Source organism: Apis florea, unplaced genomic scaffold (assembly GCF_048593485.1).
Source record: "Apis florea isolate Af1SG1 unplaced genomic scaffold, ASM4859348v1 contig_3325_pilon, whole genome shotgun sequence".
NCBI classification, from domain to species: domain Eukaryota; kingdom Metazoa; phylum Arthropoda; class Insecta; order Hymenoptera; family Apidae; genus Apis; species Apis florea.
In genome coordinates, this window is record NW_028256738.1 from 658457 (window position 1) to 683204 (window position 24748).

General features: G+C 42.2%; 1 protein-coding gene across 8 annotated transcripts in view; it reads right to left on the reverse strand.

Moving 5' to 3' along the window:
• Shal (potassium voltage-gated channel protein Shal) overlaps positions 1 to 24748 on the reverse strand; it is a 93747-nt gene that overhangs the window by 50239 nt on the left and 18760 nt on the right. For all 8 annotated transcript variants that reach the window (XM_086911539.1, XM_086911541.1, XM_086911542.1 and 5 more), the window contains exon 2: positions 7486 to 7648. In XM_086911539.1, the coding sequence (XP_086767665.1) occupies positions 7486 to 7648 (163 nt within the window). The remainder of the gene's footprint in view (positions 1 to 7485; positions 7649 to 24748) is intronic.

A 24748-nucleotide genomic window follows, 5' to 3' on the forward strand; every position in this document is an offset into this window, starting at 1 on the left:
CGATCATTCATTCTAACACGTTTAACACGTTCAGCGTGATTTCGTTCCTCATTATTTTATATATTTTAATATAAAATTTAGTTGGGATATATATATTAATTTTCATTAACTAATTCTGTAATACCTGGTTCTGAATTAATTGTTTTCAGTGCCTCTACTTCTACTTCTTCGCTCCCTTCCAAAATCAATTTTAAGTATTTTGGTATCTCTGAATATAAGCCTCTAATTGGCAACTCGGTTCTATATTATCGATGGTAATAACACTCCTATGTTATACCATATACCATATAACTTTAGATTTAAAATTGTATAAAAATGCAGAGTGATTCGCTAACAAATCACACTTGTCCCTCTTTCATATTTCCATTATTCTCTAAATTTTAAATTCTGTGATTCCAAAAATATATTTTACATTTGTACATCACTGCTTATTCCATTTAAATTTCTTTTAAAAATTCCGCTTCAACTCTTTGCGTTCATATGTCGCCATATAATCGCTATCCTATATTTTATTATTATACGTATATTATACATTGGTAAATATTCTAGAGGGTTGTTCTTACTTGATGAACCTTCTTAAATATAAATACAGATGGTTAAAATCTTATTTTTCTTGAAGAAGAAAGCGTCACCCGTGGTACACGAGTGACGACGAACGTGTTAATCGACCTCCGTGTTTCCTCGTAAACTCGAGTAGACAAGTGGTGGCGCTGTCTCATTCCCCTCGGAAGCCAACCAAATTTTCCCATAGAGGGAACGGGGAATTTCGCCTCGAGACGCTAAATGGGTTAATTACTAGTCTGGTCGGCCGGTGTAAATCTTCGGCCGGGCATTCATCGATAAATATTCAGCAACGTTTCAGCGTCGTGACTCGGGTGTCAAACCGTCTGCCAATAATTGTCCAGTTGGTCCGAGGGGAGGCGGCTTAACGAGCCACGCTCGCCCCTATGCCAAATAGGACGAATTGCATCACGAATTCGATCCAACGCTCCATTCTCTCCATCGATTTCCGTCGTGGTTTATTTGTCGAGGGGGGGGAAGGCGGGAATATCATCGAAAGCGCGCGAGACGTGGTGTTTCCACTCAAGTTGGCTCGCGTGAAAGTGGCCCCGCGACAAAAGCGTCGCTTCACGACGCTTACTCCTCCTCCTCCTCTCTTTTGCGTGGGCGCGAGAGAACAATCGCTTTTCGTCCTTTCTTCTTTCTTTCTTTCTTTTTTTTTTCCACGGGTATCTTGGCAGAACTCTACACGCCTCCAGGCGATCACGGAGCAAACGAACGAAACGTTTCAGAGTTCGTTCGGGAAAACGAGCTTTTTCCTTTCTTTCTTTTTTTTTTTTTCGCGTTCGTTATTTTTTTCTCTTCGAGACTTTCGAAATCGCCGGACTTCGAAAGAAACTGAAAGCGCGTGGCGAGAGTTTCTCCTCCAAAAAGAGAGAGACGACGACGAGGAGGAGATGATATTTCGTCCGAATCTCATCTTGGGAATTTGAAGGGAGTGATGGAATTGTTTGTCGTTTCGAGATACTTTTTTTTATTATTTCCAGGCAATTCTGGCCTGGAAGAGGAGAAATTATACGCTCCAAAAATCAGAGAGGGAAGGGGGAAATCCTTAAATTTTCACCCTGTTTCCATGAGCAAGATAAGGCTCTTATTTTTTTCTTTTTTTCAAGAAGATGGCTCACGAAGCGAAGCTAAGTATATACTCTTCTCGAAGAAAAGCGATTTGTTGTGTACACGATTCTCCGTGCAATAAAAATTATTTAAACATTGTGCCGGGGCCGCGGATTATTTGCGTCTCGCCAGGCCAGTTTAATAGCCGTGGAAACGCTAAAATCGTCGATGATCGGTAAACACAGTTGAGACGGTTGAAAAAAGATTTCTTCCAGAGATCTGAGAAGAATTATGGAAAGAATTATCCACGTGTTACTCCAGTTCAACTTTTTATCCAATAGCGTTCTATCTAACAATATTTTTCCTCGAGCGACGTTAATCGTTTTATTATTAATCTTTCGTATTTATTATACAAGATTTTGTACGCGTGAATTTTGTTCGCTGCTTGAAATCGATGATCAATTAATAATTATTCAGTATTTTTAAAAATGTAAATTTTGCCAAAATTTGCGCCATTATGAATGACGTATATCAGAAACGAGGTACATTTAATCCTGTATCGAGTAAAAAAGAAACGAACGAATGAAATATCTTATCATGGTTTAATCAGTGAAATTAATTGAATCGAATCGGTGAAACAAACGATTCCTATTCACGTCCGTATATTTAGATTTTAGAAAAATTTGGAAAAGTTTGTTCCAAATTTGACTCGCTTCGAGAAAAGAGTATCGATCGAAAGGAAATTCGGAAGGTGGAAGGTAATCGTCGCGTAATGAGAGAAAAGGAAAAAAGTTCTTCGAGATTTTAACGATGGGGATGGGAAAAGTATCCGTGGAATACTATCCCACGAAAGTTAACGCGATCCCCGCTCGTTCGCACGTTTAATTACTTTTTGTGCCTCGGATCGTCGTTTCGTTCATCCACGAATGACCAACAAAAAAAAAAGAAAAAAGAAACGACGCCACAATGTTTCGATATTCTGTGCAATTTTTTTTTTTCCCTCCTTCTCCCCTCTCTCGATCACGCACTTGGCTCGATTTTCGATACGTCGATCGTTTTTCGATATCGCTTCCAGCGAATAAGAAAGTGATGAGATAACCCCGTTCGAGGAGCTCTCATACGAGTGAGACGATTTTTCGTGACGTCTTATCCTTAATCGCAAACTTACTTAATTTATATTTATTTTATATTTCATTACATCCCTTCGTTTCATAAAAATCATTATTTCGAACGAGGAATTTGATATTTTTTTTTTAGAGGAATTTTGAAATTTACTTCATGTGGAGGACGAAATCCCCATTCCTCGTGGAATTTTGTACGGGAGAAGAACGTGGACTTTTCGTTTCTTCGCCTTCTTATTCTTAATTCCTGTAGCAAAGTTAATTATTTCAATCCTTCGAGGTTTACGTGGAATAACAGTTGAAGAACGAGGAAGGTTGGTATTAAATTTAAAGAGAGATAAAATTCGAAATTTACGCGGGGAAGGGGAGATAAAATTTCGGGATATTCCATACGAAATGAAAGTTAATCTCTTAAATCGCAAAGTTACATTCCTTCAATGCTTGTTTCATAAAATAATAGATCGGAACGAGGGAATTGGTATTTTTAAAGAAATAAATTTCGAAATTTATGCAGCAACCGGACCTGGTAAAGTCAGTAGAGGAGGTGTAGAGTTTGTTTCACGAGACGAGAAGTTTCACCGAGCCAGCTGTTTACTTATGGAAGCTTCTCTCAAATATTTGTTTATCCTTACCAGGCCGAACTTAGTCCAGGGATCGATCTCCGAAGGCCAGATCGCAGGCAAAAACCGGACAATTTCGTCTCTGCTCGTCTAAATGCTCCACGCCGAATCTATTTATTTACAAGCTACGTTCCCCGGTATCGTATTCCTGTTCAAATCTCTCGCGTTATTTAAATGCAACTTGAACGGTTTTATCGTTTCCTTCGTGGACTCGATTCTGTTCGTGTCTGAAAATTTATGTATGATCCCATTTTCTAATTATTTATTCCAAATTCCTGATTATCACGATACTAAACACATTTTTCTATCTTCGATATCCAATTAATAAGTAATTGAATTTACTGCTGGATAATTACTCCAATTACATAAATGTCTATATAGCACAATGCGTCGATGCAATCTAAAAAAAAAACAAACTCGAATAATTAAATACCAACTACCAACCTGTCTCCCCTGTCTCAAACGAACCCCTTCTATACCAAACAATATTCCACCAATTTTAAATCTCCATTAACACTGCATTTGAGCTAGCCTGCCCCGCGATGCAACTCTCTCTACCACGAATTTCATCACCCACATCGTATACAATTCAATTCAATTGAATCATTACCCTCGATGAAATTCGAACGCGTGGTAGAATCGCAGGGGGGAGGGAAAGGGGAAAAGGAAACGAGGAAGGAAACAAAATAGGGGAGGCCCGTATTAAAAAATCAAATCTCGTCCGGGCAGGTGACGAGAACGAACGAGAGGGAAGGATGTGTGTCCGAAACCGCATGCATATGTAGATGGGACGCATCTGCATTGCAGATTAAACCGAAGGGGGAGGGGAGGGGGAGGGGGAGGAGGAGGAGGAGGAGGCGCGAAAGAAAACGATTTCGCAGGGAAACTGTGCGAATTGTCCGCAAAAATTCCCTCCTCCCATCATCCTTGGCTCGATCCTGGAATTTCTCGCTCCTCCTCCTCTTTTAACGTAACGTAATAAGTAAAACTCGGTTGCTGTTGTTTTTTTTTTTTTCTTTTTTTCGACCAACTTGGCAGCGCGTGAAAGAAACGGCCGTTTAGTCGTTTTGGTGAACGTGGACCGGAAGTGTGCGAGGAATCGTGGTACCATAACGTCGGTCGGTGGAAAAAAAAAAGGGGGGCGAAAAGGGGTTTATATAAAAGGCTTTGAAACCGGGTAGCAAAGCGAGTTATGTAAAGTTGAGATGAAATTCTCTTTTCTTTTTTTTTTTTTTTTTTTTTAGCAATGCGTTCTACAAAGAGAAATTCGTTGCTGGAACTGCTAATCGGACTCGAGGGCGCTACTTGACAGGCTTTAAACAGGGTGAAACTAAATTGAAAATTTCGTACTTTTTTAGTAGTAGAAGAAAGATGGATGTTTGTGAAAAATTGTTGAAATTTTCTTTCTAATCTAGATATGCCAAATATGCCAGATAACTAAATCTGGGGGATTTAGCTTTTGGGTAAAGACAGACAAAATTGGGGGAGGGAATAATTTCCAACAATTTTCGGGACAATCATGTACGAATAAGGAGGGAAAGTGGCAGTCTCCTCGATCTCGAGACGATTCTCTGAGGAGGAGCAACAATCGTTATCAATCAACCCCGCGAAACGGCCGGAAGTTGCCCGACCGTGATCCTCCGCTTTATTCGGCCAGCTGCCTCTGTCTCTCGCGGAAACACAGGATAGTGGTAATGAACCGAGGGTAACCGCTGGCCGTCGGCCAACCCAAACTTCTCCTCTCCCTCTCTCTCTCTCTCTCTTTCTCTCCGCGTAAAGATTCCCGATCCCGTTTCTCAGGCAGAAGGAATTACAGGTTCAACTTTTTTGCCAGCCAAATATCTCTGTGTCGACCGTGTGCTCCTCTCGTTTCTCGCCCTTTGAACGATCGAACAAGTCGAAGCGATCCTCTCTTAACCCTCGGTTAAGAGTATCAATCGTAATCTCGATTAATTTTCCCTGCTTCTTTTTTTATCCAAACGTTGACATCGAACGATCGTGACACGGAAATTGGTCGAGTATTTTGCCGTACGGAAATAATAATAACCGTTTAACATTTCCAAGAGCAATTTGTCGGATGGAAAACGCGCCGATATAGCAGCAGTAGGCTGCTGGGATTTTTCCTTTTTTTTTTTTTTTTTTTTTTGTGTCAAGACAAGACCTCGACAAGATCTCTTCAATTTTAACGAGAACGATTGCGGGTAACAATTGCGAGCGATCGAGGGTAACTCAGAGAGAGAGAGAGAGAGAGAGAGAGAGAGAGTCGGCTCAAAGGGAGGAAAATGTATTCGAGGAAGGGGGGCTTAATGGGTGCTCGATCAAATTGACCGGTTTAGCGAGTCGGGGAACGAAAGCGGATAATCGGTGACTTCCATTCGACGATTAAAGCTCCTTCCTCCCAGTTCTTTCTGGAAAGTAAGGGGGCAATCGTGGAGGCTTCATTAGCATCCGCCTTCGCAACCTCCGAGCCGCCTCTCAACCCCTGTTCTTTGATGTTCGTGCTAATAAAATATGTTCGAGGCGATCGATCAGAGAATAGATCCGATTGATTCCTCTTTTCCTTTCCTTTTTTTCGTTTATTGGTGCAGAGTGGGGGACGAATGACGAACGAGGAAGATGATCGACAGACAGATGTCAAACGTTTAATTTCGAAGAGAACGAACGTGTACGATCCTCCATGGAGATTTTTAAGTCCTCCGTGCCGATTTTTAAGAATCTATCTGCAAGTTGTATATCTACCTGTTTCACGATCCTACTCGTTGCAAATTATACCTATTTTTATGTATATCCCTCTCAGTTCTATGTGAAAATAGAAGCTGAACATTCGGACTGTTTCGGACTTTTCAGAAGAGTTTAAATCGGGGGCAGCACCAGACGGTTGTCGAGTTTCGTTTTAATAAATTCGGTATTTATTTTTTCTTTTCTTTTTTTTAAGATCTCCTTCGTTTACGCAAGAAATTCAAACAAATTGAAAATACACCAACGAAACCACGACTCGAAATTGCTGTCACCCGCTCCATTTTCCGTGCAGCACCTCGTTCTAATCGATTGCTCGCGTTCCTGGCCACCCGGTAAGATAACCGCGATGGAATGACGGAATATAGCCCAATTCGATCACGACGTTATGTAACGTCGAATTAAGCCTTGTCATTATGCGATGTCGACGATAGATAGAGAGCTCTATACGACTCTATATACGACGCGTCAATTCTGATACATCGAATTTTAAAATAGACATATTCTATTTATACTCGAAGAGGAAGAAGAAGAAGAAGAAGAAGAAGAGGCGATGTTAAAAATGATATACGAGGGAATTAATCATATCAAAGTTCCTTCAAGTAGCCTTGAATCCACCAGGTGGTTGCCCCTCCGCGTGCAAAATATCTCGCCTCCGATTTTATTAAAAAATTTCTTCGTGTTACGAGCGAAAGAAATTATATTAAAATTTTGATTCCAATATGTGTCAAAGTTTGGGTCGAGTTTAAACCGATTTAAATCGCGATCAAAGCAGGGGGAAAAGACTTTTTTGCGTGAAAAGTGTTTCGCAAGGCTACGGCCTTGAGATCGGGCAAAGACAACATCGATGGACCAGAAATAAAGCGAGCAGCCCAGCAGTTTATTCGTGGATACGAAAGAAAAAAAAAAAAAAAAAACATTTCACGAAACTAAGTTGAACGAACACTTCCATGTTCTATCTTTCTATTTCCTTTCCCTCCTTCGAGATCGAACGGAGGGGTGGGAGGGGGGGGTGGAAATGGGAAGGAAATCCCATGGAAAAGGATGGAATGCCTCCCGTCATTTCCATGGAACGTAAATTAATGTTAATCGGATTCGCCACTCGGAATTCGTTCCACTCGTCGGCCCGATCCGTTGAATTACAACTGGATCGGGCCGGAATTAAGGTCGAATTAAATTTCGAAACGTAACGTGCTCGTTTACGATAACACGCGTTCCCGATAACAGATTAACAACGCGAGGATAGATGGTCCGTGATTCGAATGACCATTATTTTCCATCCGCGCCCGATAACGTTGCTGCGCCCGTCGCTTCGATAACAGAATAAAAGAAATGAAGGGGGGCAGGGGGAGAGGAGAGAAAAAAAAAAAGAAAGGAAAAATTTTCACACTCACCCTCTGCGCCTTTCGCTTATCGGCCCGCTGATTCTGGTGATATATCCGGCTGAAATTACTGACGATAACAGGCACCGGTAAAGCGATCACAAGGACACCGCTGAGAGAGCATACACCCCCCACGATTTTTCCCGCGATCGTTTTCGGAACCATGTCACCGTACCTGAAACACAAAATTTCCACAAATTTGTCAGTATTTTGTTCCGTTCGATCGTTTTCGTTCAACGCGATGAATCGCTCGACATCGTTTATAAAATAGAGGATATGGAAGATTGGGATGTAAAGAAATTAATCCCCGCACGGGGAACAATTTTTCAGTGAAGTAAGAGAGAAGAGTTGTAAGCGTGGTCTGGCTATATATACGGGCCATTTCCCCTTACACGCTTTATTTTTATCCCCGCGTGTCAGTCATGCTTTACCGAAATATGGATTGGGCGAAAGTTATTCGAATCGACGAAACAATGGGATTAAATATACATCCCCGAGAAGAATCTCGTCGCACAGTTTCGAAACGCAACGTGACTGGTTGACGTGACTGGATTCGAACAGAGTTGAAGGGGAAAAATTCGTTTAATTGAAAAGTTCGAGGCTACCTCTGTTCGCACAGTCGTTTCGGCCACGATAATTTGCATTGTAGATTTTTATAATGGGTTAAAAAAAAGGAGGAGGAAAGGGATGGTGGTTAACGAAGAGGGAAGCTTTGAGAATTACTTTCAATTTCTTTGGCTGGGTCTCGCGTTAAAATAGGATAAAAAGGGAGGGAGGGAGAACAGACAGGAAGAGTTTCACGATATTACGCGTAAAGATTACGAATCGCTCTCCTTATCGGTCGAACGTACGACGATAAAACTTTTCCTTCGAAACCGTGCTTGCCCATTTCCTCCTCTCGAGCTTCTGCATTTACGAATTCATTTCGGTTGACTGTATATCAACCGAATAACAGTTTCCTCTCTTTCCTTCTTTTTTTTTTGTTTACGATTCTTTTCTCTTCATCAATTTTGTGAATTTCGAATTGACTTTGTTTGACAAAGTGATTCGTCGATATGAGAGATCTTTTGATTAAAATTTTTACTCGTGCAGGATCAATTTGTAATTTGTAACTTTAATATAAGAATTTTAACCATGTTCACAAAATACTTTTGTACACGAATGTTTTGTAATAAAATATTTTCGGTTCCCAATTTTTTTACGATAAAATATATTTTACATTTCCTACATTATTCGCAAAATATTATATTGTTGCGAATACATGAAATCAACCCGAAAATTGATTGACAATTCTCGATATCGAGATTACGGAAAAATATCGTACGGTAGAATCGATATACGCGATGCATTGCGTGTAAATTAAGCCGTGCTTAATGTCCTGTCTTCGCGGTGGCAAGCAATGCCGCAAGCTTGCGCCGCAAACGTCGCCGTCTACTTTACGCTCTACAGAGCGTCTGACTATGACGTCTTATTACGGAGCGAAAGTGAAAACTAAAAACTTGTTGGAGTTAATTTCGATGCGCCATCAAATTAAACAATTTCTCAATCGCTCTGACCGAATCTCTCCTCTCTTTTTTCCTTTCTCGCGTTAAACGCGTACGAAAAACAGAAATATTAAACCGTTCAAAATGCAAACGAGAAATTTATACGCGGCGAATATCGAAAAAACGGGGGACAAACTTTGATCAAAATCGAATTGAAAAAAAGAAAAAAAAAAAGACGAATAGATTCGAGAAAATTGGAGGATACGAAACACGGATTAAAGCGACGAATGATACGTGAAATTCGAACGAAATCGGGTAATTTGTTAGGTTGAATTAAAATTGAAAATTGAATTGAATTGTTGTCGATCGAGCGAAAAAGTTTCACAAACGAGATGTTCGATCGAAGAACGATCGATGGACTAAGTAAGCAAATTACCATTTCGAAGGAATGAATAAATCGAAGAGACAGCCACCAATTTTTGAAGAAATAAGGAAGAATAGTATTTATTCGAAACACGAGTGGAACAATTTTCCACGAGAAGATATCGATCGACCGCCGTCAGGTGTTCGTATTTCCCAGGGAAAAACCTCGCTTGTCCATATTTCTTAAACACAGACGTGTCTCGCGTGAAACTTATTCGCGAAAAGTTTGTTTCTCTCCTAGTTGCCTTCGATCGACAACGCCGTGCTCGAGACACTTTGTCCACGCGTGAAATTTCAAGAGCGTCGGAACGAGGGGAAGGAAGAAACACTGCCTCGTGACTTTTATGAACAATCGGCAAATTGGGCCGATTGGATATTGGAAACGTCGCGTTCAACCGATTGCTCGAATCGAAGGGACCAAGTAACATTTATAAAGAGTGACGAAAATAAACAAAAGCATCGGAATTCGATTGTCCGAGTTTGGCGAATTTAATGTCGGTCGGTGACAGATGCAATCGACGATGCGTTCGCCTCGGAGTTTGGGAAGCGAAAGTTTCAGCGGAAAGGGAAAACGTTAAAGGGAAGATCGTGACGAAATTTTCTTTCGATCCTACACTCCCCTTCCCTTTTCGATAAATTCGAAATAAATTTGAAAATCGTTGAAAAGATCGGTCGATTACACTTTGCCAAATGTAAACGTTCCTTGTACACAAATAAAAATCGAAAAGAATCATATATATATACTGAAAAGGAAAAATAAGCAGAGGGAAACATGGGTTAACCGAGGCGAGGCGAGGGTGGGGGGGGGGGGAGAAGAGAAGCGTTTATCGAGGTGGAGGTATTCACCGAGACAGGGGGGCGTGAAACAAAGGGAGAGAAATCATTGAGAGGCAGGACGGATAAGCCGTGGATTCCCGTGGTCGTAACGTATTTGCCCTGGCACGCATTAGCGGCCGGCGGTTTCCACGTAATTATGGCCGGTTTCAACGTGCAAGCCGCACACGTAGCCTGTTATATTATTAAAAAGAGAAACGTGTGCGCTAATTGGCAAGCGACGAAGGCACCCCTCGTTACCCACCGAGCTTTGCAAACCGACCGAGCAATTCATCCGAGCCGAGGGGGAAAGATGTTTAAACAGCCGGTGAAACGTCGGAGAGGTAAGATCCTGGCAAACACCACCACCGCAATATTCTCATCGTCGAATAAATTTCGCAATACGAACACAATCGCGTTGTAAATCAAAGCCTATTAAAACTTTATTTCGCAAAATTTCTAAAACTATCCACGCATCTACAATGTGTGAACCAAAAAAAAAAAAAAAAAAGAACGAAACTATCCGATCATTCCTTCGCAAATAATGAAAGAAATTAATTTTTAAAATTCAACCTTTCGATTTCCCGAACGCATCTTTCACTTAACAATTCCTGCAATCTCCTATCTCATCTTCTAGGCATCGATCCCCAAACGCCGAATATTTTCTCATAAATAGATTAACCCTTTCGCTCTGCACAAGATGCCGCGTATGACATGACGAGTTGAAGCTATTGCATATCCTTCTCTGGAAAGTGTAGCAAAGCAACCATCTTCCTCGAGCACCGTGCACATTTTTGGTGGCGTGGCGACTCGTGGCGCGGCGGAAAAGTCGCGAAAGATTAGATTAAAAACGAGGAAACGCGTTTTTAATTGGGCGGAACTTTAAAGAGGAAGGAAGGAGGAGGGCGGATAGTCGGCATTAAGGGGAGCTTTAGGGGTAGGAAAATGCAGGAGCAATCCGCCGGTCGATCGCCGGTGTTCCAGCGATGTATGCCGAATTAGTTGACGGCACGCCGGCATCCGGTTCCCGCGGGATGGAACGAAACGACGACGTGCGCGACCTCCACCCCTCCCCTCTCCCTCCAGGAAACTGCGACATAATTCGATAAAGCGCACCCTTCCTCCCCCCCTCTCTGATCTCGTCTCGACGATGGAGGATTGGCCCGCTGGCGATGCTCCATGTCGGTTAGAAAATAGCTTAGAGAGGAAAGGATGAGATCGAGATTTGGTTTTTTTTTCGATCGCACGCCGATTGGATTTATCCGTTTGCGTGAAAGCTTTTCATCCTGTTTGCTCTTCATTATCTTCTTGGCGGATCTTTTATTTTTAACTGCAACTGGCTTCTCTCTCCGGTGAATGGGAGAGGTTTTTGGACGCGTGATCACGTTGTTCCAGCGACCGGATCGATCCGTTGATATTTCGGATCAATATCGATTTAATAAGCGTCGCGATCTGATTTATCTCGTTCCTCGTAGAGAGAGGATTATCGCAACACATCACGTGTCATTTTGTTTCGTGAACTGTGGAAGAATCGTTCAGTTATGAAACCGATGTATCTCAGGTTTAATCATTTTTAAGTTGGAAATGATGCACAAATAATCGGTTTCTCGATGTTGCTCGCAATGAACGAGAAAATAATCGTGCGCGTTTTCGTATGATTCGGATAATTAAATTCTACTCCAGGCTTTCATCAGGCTTGTTTCTTTCGTCGCGTTCGAGAAGAAATTCAGTGGAAAACAATTTGCAAATTTCTTCCCGTGTTCCTTATTCGGAACACTTTCAATTTAAATCACCTTACTTTAAAGAGCGCTCGGTTCAACACCAGGTCGAATCGATCCCTCACGATCAAACTTTCCCACTAATGTTCCTTCCCTGAAAGAGAAGGGGGAATGGTAATCAACCCTTCCCTCGAATTCGAATCGTAGAACGAGGGTGAACTTTGTAAATTGCCGATCCAGCCTAGCTTTTTCATTTCATAATTTTTTTTCATTTGTTAATTAACGCCGATCGAGATTAATAAGAATCTGCATGCATTGCAGGAAGAAACAGGTTCGTTAAAAAATCGTTGAAGTCTTCTCCTTATTTTTCTCCAATTCCTTCTTTTCACCAGAATTATCACGCACAATTGATGAAAATTTCAAAAGGCTGAATCATTTCGGATACGTTCACCGAATTGGAAAAGCAAAAAGTAGATAGGAAGCTGCGATCCTCGCGATATCTCGACCTGATTCTTTTATCCTTTCTTCCCTCGAATCAAAGGAACGGAGGATCGTCCAAGGGGCAAACCCCTTGGAGGGAAGGGAAACTACTTTCGCACGCCGATGAATCCGATCGTACCGACTTCAAACAACCATCGACAACTTCGATTTTCGGTTTTAAAGAACTCCTTCTTCTTCTTTTTTCCTCCTTTTTTTTCAAAGTTTCCTCAAAAAAATAGTAACTTGCCTGCTCGTTCTTTTTTGTTTCTATTCGAACCGATAAATCGATCGGTTTGAAAGAAGAAGAAGAAGAAGAAATCTTGGAAAAAATTGCGAAGCATTCAAATTTCGCTTCCTCCAAGATTATCAAACGGGAAGAAATCCGTTTATTCTCGCGTCTTGTTCAAGAAAACGGTATAAAACAAATAGGAAAAAGGCGAGGAAGTCATTGCAAACGTTAATTATTAGCTACGAAATCTTCATTCGCGATAATTCATCGAGCGAGACGACGTCCCAGATAATTTTCTTCACCATCGTATGTACGTAGACACAAGAATAGATGTCGTTTTTCATGCTAAAACCCAACTTAACGAAATTCAGAAAGACGATCGTGTCGAGTGGTTCGTTTGAAACGAGTTTCGAGCAGCGAATTTCCGCCCGACCTTCGCGAGATTACATCGACACGCTTAGTTTTTTCCTCCCAAGAGGAGGAAATCTACCTTATCTTCCCTTGTTTCATTAACCAATTTTCATTAACCAAGCCAATTCCTCTTAAGAAAAAAAGAAAGAAAGAAAGAGAAAGAAAATCTCCTTGAAAACCTATCTTGAAAAAAGAAAATGCGTGCACCAGCGGCGATATTCCCTGCTGCAAAATTGCAAAAGATGGAAACCGTACGCGGGCCGAAGTGAAAACCATTTCTGGAGAGCCGTTGGCGGTGTGGTCCGCGAGGATAACATCGAAAACATGGGGAATCGTTCAAAAACGAGACCCTGTTTTACGACCACTCTTCAACCGATACTAAAACCGCCCCTTAAAAACGATTTTACGACCCTCCCAACTTTGTCGTATGATCGACCGACCGTGTTTCGTTAAACTTGAACGCGTGTACGTGATACGTGTTGTTACGTAAGCAATAATAGAACAGCAAAAGAGGTATATATGCACCGGTCTCTCGACAACTCGGACTAAAATTGATTAACAGTGTCGTTTCTCCGCGAAAGCGTATATTTTACCCGACCGATCGTTCATCCACATCGAACCTTCCTCGTTAACTCGAGTCGAGTCGAGTCGAATCGAGTCGTTTGTTCGCTTTTAATCGATTCGATGAAGTGTACGCGTTGTTTCTTCGAGGATCGAAGCTACTTTGCGAATCTGTTTACGTCCTATTTTCCGTATACAACTAAATAAATTTGGAACCGAAACTTGGATCGTATCAAAGCGGAATTCTTTCGTCCACACGAAAGAGCGAGTCTACGTTCGAATATAAAATTTTCATTTTTATTATCCGAAAATCGAATCGATTATATATATATATATCTTTTTTTAATCTCAAGATTAATACAGAGAGTCTACAGTTCATTTAAATTCCAAGTGGATTTGGGACACTTCGTTGCGTGCACGTAAGAAGAAAAATTTTTATTTTCATATACGAATTCATATCGATCGAAGAAAAATTAAGTAATATATTTGCACGAAGAATTGTATAGTTTGAGGCGAACTTGCTCACTCCTCCCTCGACAAGATCCACGGAATTCTCTAGTATTTAGTCTGTCTACAAAGTTTGTGTTGTTCGACTCGTGATCAAGAGAAGCGGATTTCGAAGAGAGAACTCGTTGAGAGAAATTCGTTGAGGAAAAGGAAACACAACCGGATGGATCAAAGGCTCTATCTCAAAATGTTATCACTATTCGCGTGACGTTTTCCCTCGCTTCCCACGAAATCGTTAAAATTGCTCGAATTTTTAAATAATTGCCGTTTCGGCGGCCGACGATTGGTCAGGAATTGGATCTCTGTTGCGCGCAACAGAGAACGTTCGGAGGGTTCTCCACGTTCGTCGTGGGAACCCGAAGAACGAGTTTAGAATCCTCGGCGAAAATTCGTGGATTAGAGAATCTTTAGAGTGGCTATCTTTAGAGAAGCGCGAGACTTGACCAACACCGCGAGAATATTTTGTCGCTTAAACGCGCACGTGTGTTAAACTCGTCTTAGATGAGATACGAGATGGCAATCGTAAATCCTCCTGGTTTCCGGGAAACGAACGAAGAAGGTGTTTTTACGAATTTTAATTCTTCACGATTTCTGATCGAAAAAAAAAAAAAGAAGAATTACCGCCCGAGTTATATCGAGTTATTTTTCTTAAATATACAAACTTTTAATTAATGCGTAACAGCTCTGATAATTTATTGGAAGCGTTATTTAAGTTATACTTTCTGGTTCCCTCAACCAAGAAAGAACGAGAGGAGGGGGGGGGGAAATAAGTCTGACTAAGTGAAATCGACGATGTTTCAAAAAAATAGCAGGGATGATCCATGCGCTTCGAGGCGCATCATCCCTGACAAATCCGTTTCCACGAATTTTTGCAAAGATGCTCGAAACGTTTTCTTTCGCTGCTCCCTTTCGTTATTAAATCCCTCTCCTCCCGAACAAACGCGATTGTTTATGCTTGGTGAAATTCGTCGGAAAAAAAGAACGATCCTTTCTCTCCCCACAATTTTGTCTCCCTCTCTCTTTCTTTTTTTCATTACTCCATTTTATCCATTGTTCCCCGTCGTGCTAACGAGAATCGAATGTAATGGACTCGAATTTATTTTATCGGGCGAGACGCGAGAGAAATCAAAAGGAAAAGGAAGGGGGAGGGAGGGAGAGAGAGAGAGAGAGAGAAACACGAGGGAAACGAAGAAGGGAGCATCCGAGAAATGAAAAAAAAAAAAAAAAATCGAGTGTTTGGTTGCTCGGTGCAAGCAAGCTTTCGATATATAACACGACCGATCGATAAAAATGGGATCGAGCCATGGGTTCTCGAGCTTCGCTTTCGACGTCCATCACGGTTGAAACGGATCGCAGGATCACCCGTTTCCACGGGCGGCAAATGGAACAAATGTCGCCGCATAATGAAAGTGTCATGAAATTAAAAAAGTGCCTCGACGAGGGAAGCATTTCCCGCCGGAAGGAAACGATCGAGAATTTTTTGAACCGAGGAGAATAATGCGTAAAAAGAAAGAAAGGAAGGAAGAGAGAAAGCGCCAATAATGAAACGATAAAACGGATGTGGACGTGCGAAAAAGTCCATGGCGTGAAATTTTTGAGGAGGAAAGGGGGGAAGAACTCCGATAGATTTAATACCGAGCGATTAATTTTATTTTGACGTGTGTGTAAAATTCTTTGTATATCTGCCAGCCTATTAATAGCCTCCTCCTCTTTTGTTCGTCACCGATCACCCACTTCTTCGATTCTCTCAAACGCGCGCGCTCAAAAAAAAAAGACTGGCCGACCACAGTTTTCGCGTCAACGCCGCGACTGGCCAACTCGCGCCGCGGCGGGGAAAATAAACGAAGAGGGACGTTTTTTTGCCGGAAAAAAGAAAAAAGAAAAAAGAACAAAGCAAATGAAAAAGAAAAATCGCGATTGCATATTTTTGGACGGATGATTTATCGCCCGAGTCGGCTCGTTCACATTTATTTTTCGTTCTAGGCGTCGAAGCCAGACCAAGATGCAACACGCTATTAAAAGACGTACACGCATCGCCCCTTTCCAGATTTTCTCGCCCCGGCCTCTTAGAGCGCGCGTTGTCCGAAAATAAAGCGCATTCTCACCTTGCGCCCGAGGATGATCGTCGTGCGTCATCCGCCTCTCTCCACCTCGTCCTCGCGGGACAAAGCCGCGCGAGGGAACGCTGACGAGGAGGATCGATCGAAGGGAGGAAAAAGGGGGCTCGTACAGATTCGTAGACCGAGGAAAGGAAAGGAGGATTCGGAAAGGGGGCCGAAATAAAGAGGCGTGGCCAGGTTTCTCGCCGTGAAAATATCACCTGACCCGAATTTATCATCCATGGATTTGACAAATTCGCTTTCGTTCGAGCGAAAGGAAACTCTTGCCCCCCTCCCCGAAATCGCGATATTCTCCCAATCTTTCCCTTTGAGACGGGTTAATCGATCGTTGAAGGAAGAGAGAAGGAAAAAAAATGTGAAAGTAAATAAAACAATTTCGCGGTGACGTTGAGATTCTTCTAACAAGACGTATCGCGACAAGGAGAGACAAGAGAAAATATTTGAGGAAAATTCTAGGCTGACGAAGACAAAGCGTGATTGCACAATTTTTCATCGTCGGGTGAGATATTGCTTGTTCGTATTTATTTATTTTTCTTTCTCTCTCTCTCTCGTTTTTCTTTTTTTTTTTTTTTTTTTTTTTTAATTTGCGAGAGAATTTCGATGAGGAAGATCGATGGAAGCTATCACGGTAACAATAACATCATTTAACATTTTGCCGTGATTAGAAACGAAGGAGGATCGAAGATAAAGGAAGGGAGGAATCCCTCGCGTTTTCGAACGAAAGATCTCGAACCCATTCGAGTCCAGATAAAAAGGTGAGTGAACTTGATACGATTCTTCGATACGTTTAACGAACGCATTTGCTCGCGACTTGTAATAAGTCACGCGTGACTTTCGTCAATTTTTTGCGCGGAGCTTCGGGAGAGACGAATTTGCAAATAGAATCAGGATCGCGCGAAACGGAGAGGTAGAAAAATAAATTTTTCTCGCAGTTTTTCAGCGATTAAGATGTCGTATCGTCGTGTCAATAAAAAGAGGAAAAAGGAAGATGGGCATAAAAAAAAAAAAATCGTAATCGATGATACGAATCTCGATGGTTACTTTCTATCCCTCTCTCTCTCGGTTGCAATCTACTTCCGTTACGAGATTGTTCTTTCTCGCTTTCCCCGTGTTCCAATCGCATTAAAGCTCTAGACGTTTTTTCGTCTATACCCCACTCACGTGCCTCCATTTTCGTGCGATGAAAGCGATTTTATCTTCCTTATTGCGTTATCCTATTATATCCATCGAGCTTTGTTCCACAACAATGCACGTTCTTCCTTACCCTTCCATAAGGAAAACATACGGGAGAAAGGGAAAGTTTGCAAGTTTTTATCAAATTTTACTAAAATTCTATGAAAATCCATCTCTGAATTTTCCTCAAACGAGTTTTGCCAAACATCATCAAAATCTATTATCTGATTAGGATAGATCCGCAGGTTGAGAAACAAAAAGAAAAAAGAAAAAGCGTAACAATAACAAACGAGAAAATTTTCATTTGAAAATTTGGATTTTTCATGCCTGAAACGACAACGGGCATCGCGAAAATCCACGAAAAATCAAAAATACGAAACGAAAGGAACGACGAGAGTCCAAACACCGATTAAAATGATCGTGAATTTCGAACGATAAACGTTACAAAAATCTAATCGATTAAAGACACAAATTAAATGTATAAATTGAAGGAATATCGATCGAACGTTTTCCTAGGAATTCCAGATCCCAAGGATGAAGAAACGAGACGTCAACTTTCGTAGTTGAAACGAAGCTTAGATAATTCCGTGAACGGATTAGGAATAATTGAAGGATACGCGTCGCGATCATCCCCCAACGAGGCCGCGAGGCGCTACTTGCTCGAATTATGAGCGGCACCAGGGCCAACTTCGTGATTAATCGAATTAATCGCCCCGAGTGCATCGTCTGCTCAACCTCGCAGACACGCTCGATTCGTCTCGACGCTGATTCTCGCCGAGCCAGCTCCCTCGCTACGCCTCTCTTCTTGGAAAATTAAACGGGGGCTTCCTCCAAGAGTAATCCAATTTAAGAAAAGGTAAAGCAGTGTTGCGACAGTTGTCAAACCTTGTTCCTCGAATTTTAATTTCAATTTGCTCGCTTAAACGGGCCCGTGAAGACGCGTGAAATGAACGTGAAATTTTACGATACGTTTTTGAAACACGGTGATGATCGATCGAGAAATCTGAGAGACACAAGTATTTTAAGGAGAAACTTTGCAAATAGAATAATCCGCATTTGAAAGAGAAGCGATCAGATTTTGCGATGAAATTCCGGAAATTTTAACGACCTTCTCAACATAACTCGATTCCCTAAAGGAGGGGAGTTAATTCTCCATCTTGTTGCAGGATCGGTTCACAAATGGAATTACCAATTCTTCCGATCCATCCCCGAATTCCATCCGCGAGTTTCGCAAGCGATTTGGAGGAGCGTTCGAGTCGCGTTTCAAACTTAAGCCGAACGAGACGTCCATCGGGGCGGGGGAGGAGGGGGAAAGGAATTTATCGACAAGTGGCTCTATGGATGGACTAATGGAAACGTCGAATCTGGGTCTAACAATCTGGGCAAAGGCGAACCTCCAGGAGCCTCCATTAATCCTCGATGGAGCGTCTTTTCCCCTTAACTCGAAGGGGGTCCGATAAATAAAGAAAGAAAGAAAGGGGTATATTGTATATGTGGGTCAGGCGCGGGAATCGTCGTAAAATTATCCAAAGGGAGCAAACAAGCCATCGGTCGGATCGCCAATGAAAGGGTTTCGTTGAAGAATGTTTACACGAAGGATAAAGGGGGATCGATCGCGATGGAGGAGGCGGTGATCCATGCAACAGCGATTTCGCTTGGTAAAGAAAACGCGCCACGATAAAGGGGTGGGTTTTGCAAGAAGCTCTCTTCTCTCTCTCTCTCTCTCTCCCCCCTCCTCCCCCGTGCTCGCCACGCTCTTCTTCTCTTCCTTCTCCTCCCTCCCTTGGTTGCAGCCTTCGCTATTCTCGTCACCAACCCGCACGCTATTTATAAATGTCAAGCATTCGCGTGCACGTGTTCCACATTGTACGATTTATGCATTCCGATTGTGAGAGAGCGGGAAGCTGGGCACGATCGAGGCGGGCCAAGTTCACAACAGTCGCGGAGAAAAAATTTGATCGGCTTGAAATCATCGATTCTCGCGACGTTAATCGGGCGAGATAAAATCTCGAGATGTCTTCCTATCTCTAATGATGAGTTCCTTCTCTTCGAGAGGACACTTCGAGAGAGGTTGAGCTATGTTTCTGATATAAATAGAACGTTCGTGCAACACGCCACTTTAAAGACGCGACACAGGTTGTATTAACCAGGAATGATCGGGGCAAAGAGTGAAAGGCTGGTGGGGTCGAAAAGTCGGCGGGGTTGGATTTACATGGGCAGGAATTCAAACGGGGACGGCGAAGTCTCGTTCCATCCTGGTATCCATCGATTAACTCTGTTCTCTGTCTCGTCCACCTCGAATTCCGTCATAATTCGCTGTGATATAACTCGTGTATGTGCGAATTCGTGACAGCAAGCTTTTTTTTTTTTTGACGGCAAATGAAATTTGAATATTTTTTTCTTCTTCCTCCTATTTCTCCGTGCGAAATGAAGATGTTTTTTCTGATACTTTTTCAACAAGGAGAGCACGAACGATAACCCTGAATTTTTAATTAACAAATATCCATTGACGCACGATGATGACACGAAGAAGATTTTTAGAAATTTAAAATTTAAAGACGAGTCAGCTATTTGCCGTATCGTCGGGACATCTTTAATTAATTAATAATCGACGCCTCGAGATTTACTCGGTTCATTTTCATCCATCCCCTCGGAATGGCGCCCTTCTAATTGTTCGACGAGATTGATTGCCAATCGGCTCGAGCCCACCACGTTTCGGATGCTGGGGATTCCCCAGAACGGTACAGGCTTTACGTCACGCGAGAATCGACTACACCAACTTGTTAGAACTTTACCGAGAACTCCCGTAAAATCACGTCGAGCTCAATATCTTCGAAACTCGTCGAACCTCTTTAATTTGACTCGAGAAACTCGCCCAATTTATCAAACTCCCTTCGACATTTGTTACGATCCTTTTGGTTTTTTTTTTTTTTTTTCCTCTTTCGAAAACGTCGAAAGGATACAAATTCTCTTCGTGCAAGAGACGTCGTAGAAGTGAAATACTTATGATTTTAAAATTTTAATTTAATAATCGATGAATATTGTTTAAAATTCCGCTCGCGAATTTGTGAATTTTCGTATTAATTTTAAATTTGCAATATCTCGATAAAAGGGAGCAATTATACAGAGAATAAATTCTGCTGTAACGAGAACAAATAACACACCTATGAATACCTTCAATTTTCTTTTTTCCTTTTTTTTTTTTTTTTTTTTTCGTGCGCTAAATCCATCCCTGAAGCAATTCTCGCGTTGTTTTTCGCTCGACAGAGAAAGGAAATAAAGACGTCAATTACGAGTTATCGTTAATAACGATCGTCACGACAAATCGTGTCCCCCCTCCCTTGAGGGGACGTGTCGGTAGTTCTTTTAAAAAATGGTGCAAATTATAGAGCGATAGATGGCGGTGTGAAATCTTTCTGAAAGAGTTATGCGTTCGTGCAACCGGCCTGACAACCCTATCCAAAATGGCGCAACTTGCAATCTTGCGATAGCGTGAACCATCCGACCATCCATTCTTCCCCAAATTTATCGCCACAGCTGTCCCGTTGTTACGTGACTCGATAAAAAGAGGAGAAAGTTGTACGCACACTCGTGGCCGACATAAATTAACACACGAGAAATAGCGGATTCGAAAAATGATAATAAAATTCAATGAGGATTACGATCGAAATGCAAATAGAATCATCGAGAGAAATTCCGCTCGATGTCGTATTTAACATCTTTACGATGAATTATATCACCGTCTTCGTGATACGTTAAAAGAGGAAAGGTATAATCGTTCTTTAGGAACAATTATTACGAGATATTGAAATTATTGCGCGGCCAATAACGGCCATTGTCGAACGACAGAAATAATATTCAACCACTGTTGTTGGTAACGTCGCGTGACAAACGGATAGAAGAAGGAACATGCGGCGGAATGCGGCGATCTGCGAGCAACGTTAATGCATCTAAATTATCGTAGCGATAATAGGTGGGATGGAAAGTGACAAATGTTGGCCACCGACCAAATCGCCTCGTCCATCTTTCTTCCTTTTCCCCCGATTCTTAAAAATCCCGCCAGGAGAGAAAAAAAAAATAAACACCAACACGCGTCGAACGTGTTGTCTCCAAATTATTGGTTAATTGGTTAACGAGGGAGAGAATTATTAATTTTTAGCACGCGATTTTTGTTCGAAACAAAAAAAGGAAAAGAAAGTTTCCTCGCATTAATCACCGCGATCGATGAAACGAAACTGCTAATTTCACGACTTCGAGCGGAGGAATCATTGTCACGGCATCTCTGTTGTGTTGTTAGCTAAATACACAGATTGTTACGGTCTTGCACGCAACGACAATCAAACACGCGCGGTTGAGCCGGCCTCGATAATTGGTTAAATTCGAGTAATTAAGTAAATTTCCGTGAAACAAAAATCTCTTCGTAGGATCTGAATTGAATGCTGAACCGAAGTCACACGAGTTATTGGCGTATCGATTTCCATTACCGTATTTGGATCATAGAACACGTTTAAATTTCTCCGATCCAGGAGGCAACAATTTCGTCGAACGAAGAATTTTCGGAACAAATTATTGCCCGCCATTTTTCTCGGATAGACACCGCGAAAAGAATACTTTCGGAAACCGTGGTTGCCAAGACAGTTGTCAAGAATTTGATTTTAGGGGAAAGCGAGCAACGAGAGGGGCACCGATCGTGGCAGGCACTCGGCCAACGAGAAACAATTGATAATACGCGGGCCAGTTTCACAAGTCCCCGATACTTAAAATATATTCGAATCGAAAACGTTAAAAATATCCATCCGCTTGAACAATAATAACAGCGAATAGATCCTCGTCGATTCGAATCGCGCGCCTAATCGATCATTGCCGATCGTATTCTGTTAAAAAAAAAAAAAAAAAACAAGAATCATTTCGAAATAACGATACAATACGATTTCGAGAAATAACAATAGGAATAATAACAGTGGAGGTTTGCAAAACCAGCTCGAATCTCGATTCGACACGCGATCATTAGGCGGAACCGAGCGCGCGAAGCGGACAATACTAATCGCCTATTAGTCCACCGACAAGTAATTTCACGGAGTGTGCAATGCAATGCAACGCGACGCAATTATTGCTCGCGAACGACACCGCGTTCTACGCCGACGAAAACAGAATTAAGCCTAGATTTACGATGTGATAAAGGGGAGGGAGGGAGAGAGAGAGAGAGAGAGAGAGAGAGAGAGAAAGAGGAGGGGGCGCAATCAGGTATCGCGGGCGGGATGGAATTAAAGCGGAACCGGTTTTCGAAATTAAAGCGACCGAGGGCTGGATTTATAGCGGGCGAGAAGTGCACGTGTTTTAATTAAATACAACTTCTGCCGATTCTAGATCGGAAAGAGAGAGAGAGAGAGAAAAAAATAAAAGAAGGAAAAATTGTGAATCTCTCTCTCTCTCTCTCTCTCTCTCTCTCTCTCTCTCTCATTCCGTGCGTGGAAAATTAAAATTAAATTGCTCGAACATCCGGTGGTATAACGTGTATCTTCGATCGAATGCCCTGCTGTTCGCGGGGAGGAAAGAAGGTACGAAACGATCCTCGAATCCTGGAGAAATTTGCGAAGTTTCGGCCGGGCTTATTGGCCAGAAGCATTGATTTACATTACGAACCTCTTCTTTCTCTTTCCTCCTCCTCGACAGCCCCTCTTTTATCCGCGCTCGTCCACCGTGAAGGGAAGAGGCTGCTGGCTCCGTTCCAAAGAGGGAGGAAGAAGGATTCGATGGAATCGCTCTCCATCGACGAACGAACGAATGGAGCGCCTCCTCCATTTTTCCTCCCTTTTCAGAACGCGGCACGACGCCCTTGGGAGCTAAAGGATCCCATCTGGATCGCGATACCCTCCTCTCTCTCTCTGTCTGCCTTTTTCGCGCCACTTCGTTGGCAAATCGACGCTTGATTCTCGCATCGATGCACCGATCTACCTCTCGAACGTCCCTCTTCCACGATCCGTTTCTTCCTATTCTATACACACCGAGTTCTCGAGTTTCCACCCTCTTCGTTCATTTATTGGAGAAAAAGAAAAAAGAATCTTGCCTTGTCTCTCTCCTTTCGGCATTTAGGAAAATATAGAAGAAGCGAAGAGTGGAGCGAATATTTTATTTTTCGAAAATTAACAACGATGGCATCGAGCACATCGATGTTTCAATTTCTCGACGACATCCGAGTAAGCAAGAGCGGCGTTCTCCGTAACAGGGATTGAAGCATGAGATTGAAATCACTCGAGTCACTCCAGTTTGTTTCGAATAACTTTATCGAAGCGGCATTTTATTTTTATGAAAGCTGGCTTAAAAAACGAGAGAGAGAGAGAGAGAGAGAGAGAGAGAGAGACTTGACCCTTTTTAAACAAATGAAAATCTTCAAAAATCGGCGGGGGTATCGTCGCTTTTAAATCGAACGATCTGTTCTCGAGAGAAGACGCTCGAATTAAAATATTCCAGACCGAAAATATTATAATTGTATAAAAATCGAGAATAAATATCCTTCGATCGTGGCATGGTTCGACACTATTAGCCCGTTGTAATTTTATTCCGATCTTCTTTCGCACCGATTACTAACCGTAGACGTCGGAGAAACTGATTGAACCGTAAACCGTGAAAGTTGGTAATGAGAAAGGGCGATTATGTTTCAGAAAGAGAGCTCGGCTCGATTAACCGTTAAATGTCACGGAGAAACATGTTATTTTTAATCATCGATCACCGGTGGCTGGCCAACTTTCTCTCGATTTTGCGTTCCCTAATTCCCGTCTTTATAAATTTACGAACCTAAATCTAAATCTTAAAAAAAAAAAAAGAAAAAGAAAGAAGAGCGAACTTGCTTGAAAAGCTTCGAGGTCGTTGCGTACAATTGCGCGTGTGAAACAATCGAATGAAGGCGAATTCTCGAAGTCAGCGAACAAGCAAAGTGTCGTGAACTCAATTCGATCTGAAAGCGGGGAAAGATCTTAAATTTCTCCAAATTCAATTTTAACTTTTCACGTCGCCGCGTCGTTTCAATCGACCGATGCAATTTCCGCCACAGGAGCGGAACAAATCGACAGATGGAACCAGAAATTCCTGTCGAAGAAATTTCTGAGGGATCGAAATCGAAACCGAGAAGAGGCGAGAACGCGATACACGGGACTTTCGGCCACTTTCACCCATGGATGTCCGCTTCTGATTTCGACCAAACTCGTAGAACTTGGAGAACGGCCAAAAAGGGGTTCCGAAACCGCGGCAAGATGGACGAATAACAGGATAGTTGGTTGATGGTCGGGGCAAAACTGATCTTCCCATCAGAGATCGTTCACGAGAAAGGAATTAAACTCTGCGCGACGATATTTCGAA